The sequence below is a fragment of the Gymnodraco acuticeps genome, unplaced genomic scaffold (assembly GCF_902827175.1).
Source record: "Gymnodraco acuticeps unplaced genomic scaffold, fGymAcu1.1, whole genome shotgun sequence".
In the NCBI taxonomy this organism is placed as follows: Eukaryota; Metazoa; Chordata; class Actinopteri; order Perciformes; family Bathydraconidae; genus Gymnodraco; species Gymnodraco acuticeps.
In genome coordinates, this window is record NW_022990271.1 from 1,261,423 (window position 1) to 1,280,654 (window position 19,232).

General features: G+C 40.6%; 1 protein-coding gene across 2 annotated transcripts in view; it reads left to right on the forward strand.

Moving 5' to 3' along the window:
- Positions 1 to 19,232, forward strand: part of LOC117549252 (protein kinase C-binding protein NELL1-like) — a 350,120-nt gene that overhangs the window by 106,401 nt on the left and 224,487 nt on the right. The window contains exons 6-12 of one of the 2 annotated variants that reach the window (XM_034220977.1): positions 3,241 to 3,313; positions 3,816 to 3,898; positions 8,490 to 8,624; positions 10,182 to 10,284; positions 11,504 to 11,577; positions 13,712 to 13,811; positions 16,769 to 16,897. In XM_034220977.1, the coding sequence (XP_034076868.1) occupies positions 3,241 to 3,313; positions 3,816 to 3,898; positions 8,490 to 8,624; positions 10,182 to 10,284; positions 11,504 to 11,577; positions 13,712 to 13,811; positions 16,769 to 16,897 (697 nt within the window). The remainder of the gene's footprint in view (positions 1 to 3,240; positions 3,314 to 3,815; positions 3,899 to 8,489; positions 8,625 to 10,181; positions 10,285 to 11,503; positions 11,578 to 13,711; positions 13,812 to 16,768; positions 16,898 to 19,232) is intronic. The other variant, XM_034220978.1, reaches the window with a different exon arrangement.

The window sequence follows — 19,232 nt, forward strand, 5'->3', positions numbered from 1 at the left end:
TTTGTCTGTGTCAAACCGAGCATGAACATGTGAAAAAGTACATTACTCTGGGGAGATTGTCAAAAACATTATCCTTTTCATCTGTCTTTCTTTCTGTTCATCTGTCTTATGGCTCTCCCCTCTCACACGTTTTTTTTAATGAATGTTGATGCTGGTGTAGTCCTCGGAGATGAACCACAGGTGGAGGTTAAGTCTTCAGACCAAGCTAGACCAAGGAAAGGTCAAGTTGTGCATGATCAAATTGAGAAAATAGAATCACAGGATAAAGCCTTACCCAGGATAATAAACCTCCGTCAATGTTGCCTGAAGGCGAATTGCTGGCCAAATATGCCTGGCTCTGGCCTATTGTTGCTATAATAAACAAGATAACTGGGAATTATGACTGTACAGCATGCAGACAGTCAGGTAAAGATCATTTAAAATTAATGTGAAACAAATGTGGGGACACAAAGAAACAAATTATGCATACAAATGTACATAAGGCCACACACACACACACACACACACACACACACACACACACACACGTAGTTCTTGTAAGGATCCCCATTGGCTGTATTTATTAGACATAACCAAACCTTAAACCAATCCAGATTTAAATCTTACCTTGTCTAATGCCCAATATTTTTCAAAAGTATGAAAGCATCTCTTTCTTTTACAAATATAACCACACAAAAAGGCTGTTCTATATATATATATATATTGTATATCTATTCAAGACTACATTACTACCTGTGAGTTTTGGGACATTACTTTTGTTAGTTTTTTCTCAAATCTCTGAAACAATCATGTTAAAGAACTGCCTTTCCCAATATGATACCATCCACATAAGATGAGCTTTTCAGCTAGACACTAGGTTTGTCTCTCTGCCATTTGGTGCAGGCAGTTCAAATACTCCATATTTAGAGGTAGGCTAGAAACAGCTGTCATTTATTGGAAGTGGTGAGACTGAGTCCAACTAAACCTAAAAGAAATGTGAATAAAATAAGCTTAAAAAAACATCGGCAGAGTGGGCTGTGATCCTCTGTGGATTCATCATTTTTAGAGAGGTATTTTATATTAAATGTTGTCCTTTGTTTCAGAGTGCTACAGTGACGCATCCTAAAACCCGGAAGTAAGCTGCGCATGGGTTCATTCGACAAAAAGCAATGCAATTTCTCCATAGGATTTGGGAAAATAGCTCGAAATAAGGTCTGTGGTTGACACACATTTAATTTTCGAATCATAAATCTAATCGATAGATTTATGATTAGAAAATTACAAAAGTAGGGTAGACATGTGGAGATTATCCGACTCAACAAAACGTGATCCGTCTCTTAAATGTGTCTCAACCACAGACCTTATTTCGAGCTATTTTCCAAAATCCTATGGAGAAATTGCATTGCTTTTTGTCGAATGAACCCATGCGCAGCTTACTTCCGGGTTTTAGGACGTGTCACTGTGGCACTCTATATTGATTTGTGCAGCTTAAAGGTAGAGAGTCAGCAATTTTAACTCCATTCATTTAAAATACAATGTTCTATTGTGCAGAGAAAAACACAATAGAAAAGATAACTTGGGTAATTGGACTTGTCTCACCATTTTAGCAAAACACATTATTCCTTATTAATGCTGCAACTGAAAAACTTCTTCCATAGGCTTTAGCAGAAGCAGGAAATTCATGTGTGTTTGTGAGCAAGAGAGATTTTATGACTTCAGTTCAAATTACGCACCGATCATTGACAGTGATGTGTGGTCAGGGCCCCTATATTACACCACTGGGACCGGCATCTGTGATCTACACCCTCATTTTCATTCTGAGTGACAATCTCTTCTTCCCCATCTACTGCTCACACAGCCTCTGTGTGTGTGAGTGTGTTTGTTCTCCATCTGTGCTGCAAGCTCATGCCTCGAGGCTCCCTCTCCCTGTGTCTTTGTTTGAAATTAATGCAGGTGTTGCTTGTATTCAGGCCAACAAAATGCACTGTAAATGGATTTCACATAAAGCATGGGGCCGAGTTGATGCCAACTGTGCTTCAGATGGTAAATTATAATGTCTCCAGCATGTTTTCAGTAGACACATTGAAGGAATGGTGAATGTATACTACCCCTATTTCTCTGTGTGTGTGGGCACCCCAGTGTTTTACAAGTTTGCTTTTCCATTAGAGACTGCACCTTTTTTCCGAGATTGTTGTCGTGGTCAATATGAAGCCTTCCATTTACCACCCCTGCACTTATGGAGCCTGTCATTCAGAGTGATTGACAGCCAGTCCGTTAAAGGAGATAACTCTATTGGTTATAGGCCACTTACTTATGCCTATGTGCGAAGTACATTTGCCGTGTTCATTTAGGAATGGATTGTGTGGAACACTTGTGTGAAAATAGGTTTCTTTTTAAAACAATTCTGTGGTGATTTTTCACCATTTCTAAAATACAACCACTTTCAGATATATCATTCTGATATATCATTTCTTACATCAGTAAAACAAATTCTTATTGGTTTGTGGTCTCCATCTCTGTGTTCAAGTCTTCCTCACAACCACATACATTTAATTGTGTACATTTTTGTTCCATTTAGAGAAAAATATACAATAATGCAGATCATTGTAAAAGGCTTGGCCACCTTGTGATTGACAGGTCACTACCACACATTGTTATTTCGGTTTTGCCGTGGTCTGTTTTTTCATCTCATAGCCTTAATCCTTTCAAAGATTTGTCTTAGTTCATGAGAGTTAATGGTAACATTTGCCCATTTAAAATGTTATGCTCAGCATTCGATTGTATTTAGCTCCACCTTCTCGCAGTATCATTGTTACATATAGTTCCAAAAAACAAAAAGGGTGATGGCCAAAATGCAAAGACATGGTCAACAAAACAGTGATGCAATGGTGACTACGCCCACTTGTTATACAGTCTTTGTGACTATCTCTACCTTTATTAACTGGATCGTTACACAAGTCTGTACTGTTCCAACTTTCATCAATCCTGCATGAAGTATCCAAAGGCCTTTTGATACTCTCAGACTTAAACATGATGAATCCAAACATCAGTATGCTAGCATTACTGATGTTTTCTTCTTGATAAAAGCCTCTCTGGACTTAAGTTCATTTTAGAGAGCTGCTTACTTGACTGTAGACTCTCTTTTGCTTGTCTGTGTTTTTGGCCATCGCATCCAAAGGCCTAGCTTATGATCTCGCCGATCCATACGTCTCATCGTCTCTTTCTGTCGTATCCCTGCACCCGTTCCCTCTGTGTTCCCAGGGTGTTATCCAGGATGTGAAGCTGATATTCGCTCCAAACGGCTACATCACGCAGTGCCCCAACCTTAACCGCAGTGAGTATCATGATGACACAGACGCACATAGTGTTCCCAACCCTCTCCGAGAGTAAAAAGTTGAATTTTAGAAAATAACACGCCCCTTTACTGTGTACCTCTTATCAAATTGGACTATAATAAGCCATGTGTCAGCTGGTGGTGACCTCTCCCTGCTGATCGCAAACAATGTTCCCTTCATTTTATCTTCATTTTGCTGTAATTCAGATTCAGTGCAGCGTTCTTTCTCCCCGCCTTGTTTCTCCATCTGTTTGCTGTCAAACTGATGGAGATACAAGGCCACCGCTGTGGCACTCTCTCTGTTTCTGATCAATAAGGCATGTCATCACACCTTGTCGCTTTATTATTGATACTAATACCAGACACATGACTTAGACAAAGAGTCAACAGATGTGTTAGGCTTCCGTTTCTGTTTGCCACTCTGTTTATCTCCTATCTAAATACTTCCCTTTTTCTTCTTCTCTTTGTATCTGTCTTGGTGATTTCCTTTTCCTCCATTGAGCCTGTCCGACCTGCAGTGATTTCCTGAGCCTGGTGCAAGGCATCATGGACCTTCAGGAGCTACTGGCCAAGATGACCCTGAAGGTAACACAAAGGAATGACCCCCAACAAAGACTGTTTAACAATTGAATAGATTTATAATGTGCTCAAAAGGTATATTTATGCTCTTTAGTAGACTTTAGAGATAAAAGAAAAAAACGCTTAATATGCATAAAGTTGTCAGTGTTATGAAATCTTTAAAGCTAAAGGATCCACTTTCCCAGTTGTAGCTGTCATGCAAATACATAAATATATGAAAATGAATACATAACTTCCTTCTCCACTACAGCCGGAGGCAGCTGAATCCTTTGATTTATTTTCTGCCTTCATTGAAGTGCGTTGTTTCCTCTCAAGTCAGTATCTCATTTTTAGAAGTTATTATTGGGAAACAAAAACAAAATGAATACAAACCATGTCTTTAGAAAATATCATTCTTTTGCCATTTATTATTGTGTGCAAGGATTAAGGGAGGTTTAAAAGGACCACAAAATAACACGAAAACATATCAATGTGCGGAAAAGTGGGAACAGTAAACAGACAATTACTTGGTCCAAGAAGTTCCCACATTATTTATTTTCAGCGTTTTGTTTTCTGCAGTCTGAATTTCGAGTGATGGATGAATAAAACGTGTTTTTCCTTTGAAAAACGATTTCAGAGGGAAATGTGAATGAAATCATCAAAGAGTAGAGCGTGACCTTGTGAATCGAAATGACAAAACAACCTCAACTCAATGTCCACTTGCTTGTCGGGGAACTTTTGACTGTTGAGTTTCAGGAACTGGAACTTCAGAGACCGTCATTTGAAGAAGAGCAGAAATGTGTTTTTGGGAGAAAAATCTTAAGCTTAAATTTGAGGATTTAAGTGCCTTTATATCTTTTGGATATATTTCCCATGAGTTACCAACAATAATGTGGATAACATATCTGATGTCCTTTTGATTAAAATAAGAAGATGATCAATCTCCACGTTTATATATTGTTAGCAGCCTGACAAACGTTACCCTTCAAACCAACTAAGGATAAGCTAAGAACACGTCAGTGCTATGATAAAGCAGATTAAAACACCCTGTGGTAATATTTAGTAGTCTGGTTTTGTTACCTATTGATCTTGCTTAGACATAAAGTATTTATCACTCTCTATGACTCCCTTGCCCCTTACGTCCAATTTGGGCACTTTCAATTTTTAAAGCAACCTTTTTATGCTTCATGGGGTTTTCCATTTCCTGTCCTGTAGTGTGTTATAAAGCTTTTTGTGCATGTTAACGGTCTACAAAGGCTAAAATCCAAGGTTGAAGCCAGAGGGAGTTTATCTATATACTCCCCCACCTGCCTGAAACGCCTTAGTTGGACTTCTTTGTTTCCTCCCTAACACTAACACTCATACTTCTATTGGCTAGCGCTCCAACATATAGTACGTGATAGGCTTAGGGACGGGACGTCTCTAAGAGGCGGACCAATCACAACAGAGCCGGCCAGCTACCAATCAGAGCAGACTGGACTCTGGTTTCAGACACAGGGTTAAAAGAGGTGCTAGGCAGAGGCAGTATAATCATTATTATTCATAAATAATGTCACAGGAGAAGCACAACATACAAACATCAACCTGAAAATGAGCATAATATACAAATGTATTGATTGTATAATATTGCATTTTAATTTAGTAATTAAGCTTGCTCCTGAATTTCACAAAAATGATCTATGAATATCTGATAGTGGGCTTTTTAGTATCGCTATTATTGTGACACTATCCCTTTCATGACACGCATACACACACATAGTGTATGATGGACAGATACATTCATGGTTCTGGAAGATGTCAGGAAAAGGCAACTGAAAAGGCACAACATGGAGGCTAACAGGTGGTGTGCATTCTGCAGTGGAGCCATAGGGGAGAGCTTGAACCATTTTTGAGGCTACACATCTGCATATGTGTGAGTGTAATTCACTGCGTGTGTGCATGTGAGTGAGTGCCTATTTCTACGTGCATGAGTGAGTGCTATCAGGTGGGAGTGAATGAAGCAAGGACATCTCAGCGGGCGAGTGAGCTAAAGAATAATTTTGGGTGTGAATAAGGGTGAAATTAAGAACATTACCCTACCGCTGTGTCCGTGCATCATCCTTCACACGAGCACACCTGGAGTTATTGCCACCTGACCTCATTGCTCACACGGGTCGCAGCGGCGGGGATGCAGTCATATCCAGCGTTAAATGGCTCTCTGCCATTCTGCTGTGGAGAGAATTGAGGAATTCAGCACGAGGTGAATACGTGCTCAGCCCTGATTGTGTCATGTCAAGGCAAGACGAGATGAAAGTAAGATATGCTGTAGAATGGCATGCATGGGAGAATGTGCAGGTGTTATACTTGTGTGTTTGTGAGAGGAAGCAATATTACGGGTTTATGCCAAAAAATGTAGAAATCAACATGAAGGATTAATACAGACACCAATTAACTATATATTTTTTATCTTTCAAAGGTTAGTTCAGCCTAATACAAAATAAAAGTGTTCTCATTAACATCCAGTACTGTAGCTTAGATTTCTGCTTACACCTTGATTGTGATCTTAACAGCATTAAGCAATGCTCAATATCAACAGCAACGCCCCCTTAAGAATCAGTGTCCCTGTTCATTTGGATAATCAATTTAATCTTCAACAGATTTAGACATTTGAGTGTGTGTTTATTTCATTGTTACAGCAAATGTATGATAATTACTTGGCAGCAGATAACCCATTTATAAATTACAAACAACACCTAATTACTCGTTGGCCCAAGACTGATTCATTCTGGCCCCAGAACCCACACATGCGTGACTTCAGAAAGGCAGGCAAATGAATAAGATTAAAGCTGATAAATGCACCTTTTCCATCGCCACCATTCATTTAGACTTTGTGTTTAGCTGTTATTTTATTATTTCACACATGTCTCTCTGCCTCATGTGTCTACCGGAGGAGATACATGCCTATTAGCCTGTGACTCCTGTGAGCGATATCACTGTGCCATTTGATGCTGGCGTTGTGGATAGGTATTCCTCCGTGGTGGCTCTAGGCAGCCTCCCAGTCTTTGAAATTGTATTTCAAACATTTTGTTTAGGGCTTTGACAGGACACATCTCTACCGCTCAAAGCTCACGCATGCAGTTCCCCAGGAGCCCGATGGGACTCCTCTAAATGAAGCAAAAAGCCTCTGTGATTTTTCTATTTTACTGAAAAGACTATCATTCCACGGAGAGCCCTCCCTTTTTGACTCTGTGGCCTGGGCAGGTCTCAGAGGAGTGGAGAGGGCGGAGGAAGAGTGGCAGAGCGGCATTGAGGGTCTTAAGGGCCTACAATTTCTGAGTTGACCTACGCTGCTCAGATCAATTGAACCTTTGAATTGCCCTACCTGTCCGCCTTTGAAACAGCACTCTGATGGTTTTTGTGAGGGTCAGAAAGTATTAATCTCTTTTATGGATGTATGAATGGATGTGGTACTGGTGTCTTATTCTAACTCGGTAGCATCTACTCAAGGCTGTAAGTAAGCTTTGATGGATGAAGTGGCCTACAGTATATAACAGATAAATAACTTTTTGGATAAGAAGTGTGAACATCAGATGAATGCCAACTGAACCTTGAGGCTAGTGGATTTTCAACAGAAAAGGTTGTTAAAAAGACAATTATATGTATTTCTAAGTAACAAGATACTGCACAAGGTTACTTTGAAGGACTTGTGGGATCAAACACATCACATGGTAATTGCCAGAGTATCCCCATTACTGAAATATCATCTTGAAGACTTCCTGCACCAGGAACATTTCCATTCAGTAATTATAGGATATGCATTTAGAGAGGAACACCTCACTTACAATTTTTGATCAACAAATTAAGGAATCGTTTTGAATGTTTGCAAAGTCACAAAATGTTTCTTCTGGACACCATTTAAAAATGTTGACAGACATTGTATTTCATTTCTCGTTCCTACAGTAGCTGTTCTTGCAACATGATACACACTTGTAGCAACTAAAGCATGACTCATATATTTTTGTGTTAATGTTTCGTCACTCACAGTACTTGGTTAGGATGAGGTAGAGTTGTGGTCTTAGTTGATATTGGAAAGGGTTCGAGTCTTAGAGCACGAGGTCTGGACTTGCCTAATCAATTAACATTTAACCAAAACCCAGGTATTTCCTTTCAAAACATACTTAACAAAACAAGAGTCGACTAAACATATGTTTGAAGAGAAACGTTTGTAAAATCCTGATTTGAATGTAATCCTTGTTGATGCAAACTACCCTCTGTGACACTTCGTCAAGTTCAAGGCGCATCACTTTTGTCGAGAAACAACCGTGGAGAGTGATGAGCATGAAGTAAGCCGCAGAGGAAGGGCTGATCAGTGTGTGGGAATAAAAGAGGAGCCAGGCAGGATCGGGGCAATCAGACCTGTCTGTCACTCCTCAGAAGATCATAGCCTGAGGTCTGGAGCATGAGCCAAATGATGATCACTTATACTATGTGCCCTTCTAATGAGGGGCTCCCAGCAGAGCAGCACTCTGTGAAACCGACCAGTACACGCCAGAGGGCTATGGGGGGCGGTGGTGGTGGAACCTGCATGCACACTTTTGATTCGGTTTTGTGACTCCGGTGATTCTGTGCTCGTCTTCAGTTGAACTACGCAGAGACGAGGCTAACCCAATTGGAGGGCTGTCACTGCGAGAGGACCTGCAGCGCCAACGGCCTGGTGTACAGGGATAAGGAGCTGTGGGTGGAGCCCGAGAACTGTAGGAACTGTGCATGTAAGGTGAGTGTCACCCCACCCCCATACACTGTCTCCATCCTATCTAAGTCAAGTATTTATACATGCAACTAGCACACATCACAAATTCAACTTAAGGGGTTTAACATTCTGCATGCAACACCTTATTTCCTTAGACCCTTTGATTTGGGTGAAGAAGAAATAAAAAAAAATCCCTTGGAACATTTTGAAGAAAGCTCAGGAAAATAAATACATAATTGCAAATAATAATAATAATAATTCATTTGTTTTATATAGGCGCCTTTCAAGGCTCTCAAAGTCGCCGTACAAACACATACAAAACAAGATACACAAATATATATCATGTGTACAAATTGAGCAATTGAATCTATCATGAGGTGAACAGGTTTTCTGGATAAATGATTGTCCGTATCTTGACAGGGAGCAACATTAGTTAAAGTCCCCTTTTTTATTCACCCTTAGGTAGCTTTGGGACGATTACATTTGTCGTTATCCATACTATTTGACCGCACCTTTATTTCAAAGTAAATTTGGGCATTTGCCATTTTATTGACAATAGAAAGAATAATAGTAGCAGTCAGCAGTAACTGGGAGCATGAAAAAAGCAAACTACATGAGTTTTATGAAATAACCTCTAGACAGTTTTGGCATTACATATTGATGACATATTGGCTTAAGGGTACATTATTTTCTTAAAAGACAAGTTGCTACAACTCCTTTCCTCCACCGTCAATACTTCCTTAACTTGTCTTCCTCGCAGTCCTCCTTCTTTCCAGCCTGTCCATCATGTCGGCTGCCTCCTGCCCACCCCTTAACAAGCGCCCCCTAATAAGCGCCCTCTAATGAGCGCCCTCTAATGAGCGCCCTCTAATAAGCCTCCCAGCCCGGCACTCATACCTAGGAGTCAGAATTTGAAATGTGATGAATCAGGCCAAACCGAGGCCCCAGGGGAATTAGACTCGCGGCATCATTGCACATCAAGCACAGGGTGGAGTTTAGTCGGTCTGATTTCCTCCTGTGGACATGCTATTAACTGATAACCGCTGCGTCCTGGGGTAATCATTTCCGATGACTCATGAAATTAAGAGGTGCTCGCAGAGAGAGATATCAGCCTCAAAAATTAAGGCAGTCCTTCAGGGCCTGAATAACTACCTGATATCAGCATGAGGCTAAGTTAGGGTATCCGCTATCCAGTGCTCAGTGATGAATCTGTTATCTTATTTCATTGAATTTAAAATATATATATATCTACTTTAAATATAATAGCTTTCAGTTTATGATTGGTTTTATTCGCATGGTGTAATCATTAGCCATTGCAGGGTTTGGATGTACAGTAAGCTGCATTGGATCAGATCACACTGCATGTGTTATATGTTTTTGGTTAGGGGTAAAACGTGTTACAGCTCCATGAGTGTATTTGTATGAACAAATTGAAGTGGAGAGACACAAAGAAGTAGGAAACATGTTAAGTGTGGAGTTTTTAGCAGTGCTACCGGAAAAAAGCCGTATGTTCACTGCGAGCTTTGGATTTTTGCTGCAGATTACATGTTTTATGTTAAAAAGGAAATCCTTCTCTTACAGAATGGTGTGGTGGAGTGTCGCAGGATTTTCTGTCCTCCAGCAAACTGCTCAGAGGACTCGCTGCCTGTACATGTTGATGGGACTTGCTGCAAGAAATGCAGACGTAAGTATCACCAGGCAGCACATATATAGATCAAGCAGAAAGCAGAAGAAATATTCTCAACCAAACCTGTGAAAACCACCTCTGCTTGTGTGCAAAAACACCTTTTCCAACACACAAATAAGCGCTGGTTTATATTCAATAACCTTCATGTTGCTCTGTCTACAGCATGGCCTTAACCATATATAATACTTTGGAAACAGAAGTGCTGTCATTTCTCTATTTCTTGAAAATCAATTCCTCTCCAATTATTTGTATTTATCAATACATGTTAGTTAAGAACAATGTAAAACCTTAACTAACGAAAATACTAAGACCTTAATTGTCTAGGCATTTTAGGAGAGAGTGACATTAACATAGGTTGTTGATATCTATATGTATTTCTAAGTTTGCAACATGGCTGCCTGTCGATGGAAAAAACATTGTTTCAAGGTAATGAGTGACAAAACATTTTTGAAAACCTCAAACAGGGTTTTTTCCAGCTTTGTTTATGAGTTTCTTAACATGCAAAAAAGAATGAATTTATCTGAACAAATAAAAACAATGGTGATTGATTAGTTATCAAGTTAAGTTGTTGCTTATGTATCTCAGGTTTTAAACTAGAACCACTGAACAAACAAGAGAGCTGATATTCTGCTGGTCTGGTGAAAACAGAAAATGCACGAGCAAAAATCATAGTCGACTGATTTTCATAGAAGCAGATATGGAAACACTATTTCTGGTATAGAGCACACAGGGATCTGCTCACAGATGCACGGACAACTCTATCTTTTGCTATACTGCAAAAACACGGAATCCCTGATGGATAGTTAGTCTTTGAGTAATTTCAGCCCTGCTCTGCCTCCCTCCGTCCCCCCGCTCGCATCTTCTTCTTCTTCTTCTTCCTCTTCCTCCCCTGTGAACATCAGAGCTCTGGCACAGAAGAACGACGAAGCAGCGTTCCACAGCTTGCGACTGAGCACTCCATAGTTCGGCACCCTGGAAGGGACTTCATATGAAATGCTTCATTTTTCCCCTGCTTTATCACCAGAGGAATATGCAGAAGTGTCTCCACTGTTGTATTCTAAATGTGCTGTTACAGCTCCTCTCCGCTATGCACACAAGCCAAGATCAACTTTGTTTCTGACACAAATTAAATATGCTGAACTTCGGGTTGGATTTTCTTTTGTTCTATACCTTTATATATTGTTATTTTAGCTTTGATCTGCCTTTGTGCCCACAGCGAGATGCACCTACATGGGCCAGACCTTTTCCGAAGGCCAGCGCTTTCTATCCAGGAGCTGCAGGGAATGCAAGGTATCATTTCTACTTCATTTCAACAATTCTTTCCCCATTAGTTGGCCTCCACGCTTGATCAGATATACCATGCAGCCCTTGTGAGCTAACTGCATGGTGGACGGCTCGCTGTGTTATTCAATTAGCCAGCAGGCTATATTAGTTTTCCATCCCTCCCCCAATCTGTTCAATCTGCCTTTTTTGTTCTCACTAATGGCGTGATAGCCAGGTAATTAAATTAACGTATTAACGCAGCAACACAAAGGCCTGATTTTATTACAAGCTTCATCACTGCATGCATTATAATTGGAATTCTTGTTCCAGTTCACCATTGAACAGAGGTGAGCTTTCTTCACTGAGAAGTCATGTATCTCTAAATGCAATGTTTTGGGGAGAAAATGAGCTCTGTGTGCATCTAATTGGTTACAAATAGCCATACACTGGACTCATTATAAGCCTTCAGGCAACTCGAAACGTCATTATATTGTTTGTAGACTTTGTTTCAAGCAATTACAGCTTTTCTTTACCCCTGGATGTGGAACCTGCTAAGTGACTTGTTTGTGAACTAATTATTTTTAAAAAGGGGCTTAGATCGTGTTATTTTGATGTTTTCAGGGGTCATTTTTCAGAGCTTTGTACCATGACATCCCTTACATTTATATCAAAAGCTTTTTCATGTGTGTGAAAGTATTTTCATATGACTTCAGAATTTATCACAATGGTTCTGTCCTCTCATTGTCCCAGCAGGAGAGGTGAGGAGTGGGAAACACATACATGAGTAATACATGCATTGACATATGGATAGAACAGATAGATGAATAAGATTGGTGGTTATCACGCTCTGTGGATAAGTAACACTCAGCATCACTAAAACACTCACACTTGGCTAGGTCCCTTCACTTATGGCATTATTGATCTCATCTTGGCTGCCAGACATGATATAATAATAATGAGACACTGAGCAATACTGTCATTGGTTCAGAAGCCATCAAGTCCTGAAAAAATATCTGGAGCTCTAACTTTATTTGTCTCTCTTCAAAGCTTGATAGAATATTGGAGAGGGTTTCAGAGATGGAAAGAAAACGTTGCTAATAGTTGAGCATTCTGAAGTGCTAAGCCATTTGCCACAGTTAGCAGAATGCTAAAACAGTATATAGTAGGCTATGAGAGAGAATTGTGCTAACAGTTTACTATTCTGTTAAGCTCTAAGCCATAGGCTATAGCAGAATGCTAACACAGTAGATAGTATGTGAGAGAGTGTTGCCAACAGAGGCTTAAGCCTTTGGATTCAAAAGCAGAAGGCTCAAGTTTAGCCTTTCGCTCCCATTGCCAAGAGAGAGAGTGTGTTATTAGCTTAGCCGCTAATCTATTGTATGCTCTAATAGCTAATATTTCCAGTTGGATATGTTGGCCTTGTATCAGGCTTTCATTGGAGGAATGTGCACATGTACATCTGTAGAATAGCCAACGGAACGCCCTCTCTCTGACATAAGCTGCTATTGGCCAAAGTCGCCTGACATTTGGCTATATTTGTTTTTTAAAGCAGAAAAACAAAGCCAGGTGAAGGTGCTGTCGCCTCTCTCATGGGGTACTGTAATTAAAATATGCTTTTGGCCCAGTGATGCTAAAAATACACTGACTACCCCAAGTTTGAATGAGAAAATCATATGACTGACAAAAGGCTCAGTGAAAAGATTGGTACTATTAAAAGATTACACGAGGAAGCAGTTGCAATGATGCCTAGAATAGCATGACATTGCAATAAGTTGTGAAGGAGATATCTTACAGATTTGAGTCAATACTGCCGACCTTGAGAGGTATCGCTGGGACCATCAGAGCGCTGACAGACCGGCTGCTATGGTTGCGTTGTGTCTGCTATTTGTATTAAAGGCCCAGGGGAAGATGATACAGGGTTCGATCTACCATTGTTTTGTTTCTATAGTGGCTCATATCTGCACTTTACCTGCTATCTGAAATGATGCCTTTTTTTTCTAAATGTGAGCATGATATACAGCCATTACATTTCACCCTCTCTTTCCTAAACACAAATCATGTAAAACATCCTTTTAACTTTGGCTTTGGTTTTATTTATTTCAAAAGCAGTGTTCACCCCAGCATTACATTGGGTTGTTTTGCTTCTGTCCTCTCCTCTCAGAATGGCCTGATGGTGAAAGTCACAGAAACTTGTCCAGAGCTTAACTGCACTGTCAGTGAACAGATCCTACCAGATGGCCGATGCTGCAATGTTTGTAGAGGTATGTCTCTCTGCTTAACACACTATCCTCAGTTGCATGAATCTGTCTTTCTTTGGACGGGCACGCACCAATCCCCTGCCACTGCGAGGAGTAAACAAAGCCAGCCTGCCGGTTTCTGAATCAGGCTGTGCCTCTACAATAATTCAGTTTCTCTTCCTATCCACTGGGAACGGGTGCTTCTTGGCTGGGATACCTATCAGAGCAGATTGGTCCGCCTTCTATAGAGCACCTGCTATGCCAATTTGCCTGAACCCTCGCTGCTTTGGCATGGAGGTACTACAGGGTAAATAGCCACCGGTAATTCAGTAAATACATTGAATAAACAAACTGTAGGGGGCTGTCAGCTATAGAGCGATAATGGATGAAACCTGCGACAGGTTCTGAGCGAAGGGAAATTGGCCTTTTATTTGGATGAGTTGAAGGGGGAAAAAAGGGAAGAAGATGGGAAAGGGAAAGTGAAGAGCAAAAAGCAAATGAGAGGAAGGGAAGATGAAAAGAAAGGTAAGGAAATGAGGAGAGAGAAAAGATAAAGGGAAGAGAGCAGCGGAAGATAAGAATGGAGAAAGATCAAGACTTGTTCAAAAGAGAAGAAAGAGAGAAGAGGAGGTGACAAATGTTTTAGAGTACAGAGGAGAGGAGTATAGCCAAGAGGAGAGTTTGAGCAGTAAGTGCTAACAATTAAAGATTGATCACACTCACAGTGCCTCTTCACCCCCCCCTTCTTCTCTCACAGACGCTCACGATCGCTAAAGCTCAGAGCCGGTCATTATTTCCTAATCAACACCAGACCTCTTCTCCACTTTGTGGCTCACCACTTTGGCTCCACTCTGATATTTACATGTATCACGCTGGCTTTGTTAAATCGCCAATTACACAACTGCCCCTAAGAATTTTACTAATAACGGTCTGTGAATGTGTATTGTATTTCAATAATCCATATATCAAAGCCTCAACTGCACACACTCACAAATATGTGTTATTCCTTGTGTAATCAGTCCCTTTACATGTGTACACGGGTAAGTGCGGAGCGCATGTACATGGTGGAGGAAGAGTAATTCAGAGAGAGCTCTATCCTCAGTAATGACTCCCCTGGCCACCTGCCTCTCAAGGCTTTTATGTGCAGCCAGTCTGTCTGTCATTACAGGACATCATGGCCTACATCAGATCATACTTACTGAGCGGGAGCCAATCACCTATATCTGCCTGCCTGTCTGTCTGCTTTCTTATATAAGCAGACTGATTCTCAGTACATTTCATTTCACATGTATGTACCAGTCTATGGTATGTACACGTGCAGGTTCATTCTGGTTTGATCCAGGTTCAACAAAAGGCTGGCGCTGTGCAGGCAGTGCAGGGTAGGGCTGCACAACCATATATTCACTGAGATGTCACCCAAGGCAATAAACATGACACTAAGAACTGGGATAATCCATTGAGGGATTTTTTTGTACTTAGTAAAAAGAGAATACCAGTAAAACAAATGCTCTTTGTAACTAAACTATCTTTAACTAACAATACCTTTGTTGTTTTTATGATTTCAGATGTAGATTAAAGCAGACACAAGCCAGTATCTGCTCATTTACCGCAAGTTGTTTAATTTGTTCTTGCCTTATTTATTATGCATATTGTGCAGCCCTATAAAAGAGGCCCTGATATGCTCATTTTCAGGTTTCATGATTTTATTTTGTGCCTCTTATGTGACATGTTTCCATGCTTTAATGTTCAATAAGTGCTTTATTTTCCTCATACTGCCTGTGCTGCAGCATCTCTTTTCACCCTGTGCCTGAAACAACCTGATTGGTTAGCTGGCAATCTCTGTCATGATTTGTCAACCGCTCCTTAGCCAATAACGTACAATGTGTTGAAGCATTAGCCAATATAAGTGTGAGTGTTGCATAGTGATGTCACTATGCCATATACATTTCAACAAGGACTATAAAAGCTTTCGGGCAGGGGGGGGAGTGTGTGGGAAATAAACTCCGTCAAGGGAACTTTGGAATGTAATCCTTTGCAAACATGCACAAAATCCTATAACACACTACAGGAAAGGGAAGGCCCAAAAAAAAGCATAATAGTACCCCTTTAATCCCAACATTTGCTTCAATAGCTTCAATACTTTACAGGTGGGGAGCCAGTTGGATCCTGATTTAGTGTCTTCTGTACTGCCGATTTCCATTGAGGAAACACTTATTTCCTGAAACCTTAAAATGTGACTTATTGTGCCCAGAGACACTGTAAGAGAGTGTCAACACATCTGAATGTCCATAGAAACCTCTCACACCCCTGCTGGAACTTGATCCACTTCTCCACTGTTGATCCATCTGTTCAATACATTCCTCAGCCGGTGGTTTCTCCACAAGAGAGCTAAACATTTCCCTGCCACACTAAGCCGCCCAGCCTAAAGAACCTTATTCAGCTTTTCATTTGTGAAGAGATAATTGTTATATAACATTTAGCTGTGTTCTCTTATTTTGAAACTTCTGTGTTGGATGCACAGACTCCTTTAGTGTCTTAAGGCTTATTTTCGCCTGTTCTGTAAAACATCATGATGAATGAGAGAAAAACATTGGCAGAGTTAAAGAAAGTCAGATAGTGTTGCAGTCTTTCTTACACATTTGGTTATTTTACTTTTTTAGTAGCACTAAATCAACACAAAATACATGAAGAACACACTTTTACTCTATTTGCTCGATGGATTACATCCTCCGAGGTCTTCCTTCAAGTACAGCGTGTTGTGTGTGTGTATGTTATTTAAGTGGTGTGTGTACATGCTGCCATAAAAAGGCCCAACATTTTATTATGGCACAGACATTTTACTGCAGTCATAAACTTTATACATCAGGATTCTTGTCATCCACGGTATTGTGGGCTCCAGGCACAGGGTTGTGCATTTGTCTTCTTTTATCTCTCTGTACTGTCCAAAGTAGATGGAGACCTCCTTTGTCCTTCTCTTTCAGGTTATAACTTCTGCGCAGAGGGACTCATTTGTGGAGAAAACTCTGAATGTAAAAACCGGAATACTAAAGCAGAGTGTGAGTGCAAGAGCGGCTTTGCCTCCATCCACGGGGACTCGACTTACTGTGAAGGTAGGACTGCTGAAACTGAGCTGGGACTCATGTAAACGACTCATAATATCTATTACTTCCGGATGTTAAAAACAGTATGGCTGGCAGTGTGTCAGCGTTGAATTAATTGTTTGTGAGCATGTTTGTGCTGGCTGTGGGCCACAGATCGAGACTTTAACACACCAATTGGATATTAACAAACTGATTGTATGTCGTAATGATGACTGGCTTTAAGGAGAACAAGGATTTGTCTGAGATATCCGTGATAAGTTGTGAACAGATAGCTGAACCTTTGTCATGGCATCAACAATCGATTAAAGCCCATGGATTTGCGAGTTTTGAGATGTGATGATTTGTTAAATATGTGAATATATATGTATGTTTTAAGTTGGTTAGGGTCGATGGTAAGGTTACATTTAGGCAACAAACCTAAGTCCTTTAGTTGCAGGACCTTTGGGTGTATAGTTCACTTGTTTAAATGTTACATTACTGCTGGCCATTTTTCATAGCATGCCATTGAATATACTTTCAGCTATTAATCGTATAACCAGTTAGAAATGTACATTTTGAAACATTTTTTCATTGGGCTGCCACAGGCAAAGTTCTGTTTAGGTTGTCGTGAAAAAAAGCTCATACGGTTTAACTATCTCTTATTTTATATGTGAAGTAATATACATCTGGAAATATAACCCAGGTCTGTAATGTCAAGATGTCCATTTCAGTTCACTGCATACTTTTGGCGGAATAATTATTTGTCTGTAGTGTCTGCTTCAACTTTTTTGGATTACATATTATCAGAGTTTCAAGACGTTATTTTAGAAACTTAGAGGGCAGTCTCTCTCCCGATGAAAAATCGTTGTCAGTTTTCTTCCAGTTAGCTGAATGTTGGATTTGGCTAAGTAAAAGCCCCAGTCGAAGGGTGTTGGAGGCCTAGAGAACTTGTGATGGAACTAATGGCCTTATTTATTAAGATGCTTGGGAGAGGATTGAAGGATTTGCTTGATGCTCGATGCAGTTGTCTTTGGGTCGAAGCCATGACTGAATTCACTAAATGAGGGGCCACAACATTGCACACTGTCTCTGTTTGATCCGTACGGTAAAGAGGTTTACCAAGAGCTCCACTTCCAATCCATGCACCATATGAGTGAGGGCTGGGAAACAATGATGGTTCAACTATGTAAATCAGGGAGACACGCACGGCTGTGGTGGTATTATCCATGTTTGGGGGTTTGCTCCCTTAAGGCAGCTACAACTTCTATTGTGAAAGGATTAGCTGGAATCCCTCTGTACAGTATGCTGATATTTGACATGGCTACATTTCCACCTCCTCTAACTTAAATTGGCTTAGGATAACATGTACTACACAGCAGACTAGGGCTGCACGATTTTGGGAAAAAATCTAATTGCGATTTTTCTGACAAATATTGCGATTGCGATTCGAATTGCGATATTTGTTTTTAAGCTACCCAACGGAAGTTTATTGTAAAATGCGGCCATAACTCCGGCTAGGAAGGTCGTATCAACGTGCTCCCGTCTCTAGCACCCTCGCAGCCCGAGCTACGAGTGAAAGTACTAAACTTACATTAAACTTCCGTTGGGTTGCTTTAAAGTCAAGCTTCAGTTTAAGATTCACCCTGTAATAGAAACATGTGATGGAGCAGTACTAACCTGACTCAGATGGTTGGTTTCACCAAAGCATCTAAAGCTCCATTGGAAGCCATTTGGAAAGGGCAGGCACTTTCAAAAGCACTTGGCAGGTGATTGGATCAATCTGTCTATCCAACCCAGTCTCATGGCATTTCGTGTTCACCAACACGATTTTTAATCTATTGATTTAGTGTTCACCAACACGATTTCCCCCTTTTTTTCGTGTTGCACAGCACGATTTTAAAAGCAATGTATTTCTACTGGTAATGACATTTTCGTTTGTGTCGGCTGCCCTTAAAGGCAATGTGAGCGTCCATTCTCATTGGATAACGGATAATTGTACACCCGGAAGTAAGTATTCCCCTTACTGTCGATTGATTTTACAGTGATATCTGCACTACTCATCGACTAAAAAACACCAGATTATCCTTGTTAATTACACAACATTGATTGGTTTAAATTGTGTGCAATGCTTTTGTATTTTTCTCCTTCGATTCGGAGAAACAAATATTGTTTCGGAGTAAAGGATGGCAGAAGACACTACACTACCCAGAATCCCCAGCTATCGTTTGGACTACACCATGTGCTCTGTTTGACAAACCCCGTGATAGTCCTCAAGCTCTGTGATTGGAGAGTGTGCTCCGAGGGTTACCGAGCCTCGAACAGCACTTGAAATGGGATGGAACCACGGCAGACTGTCCACAACTGG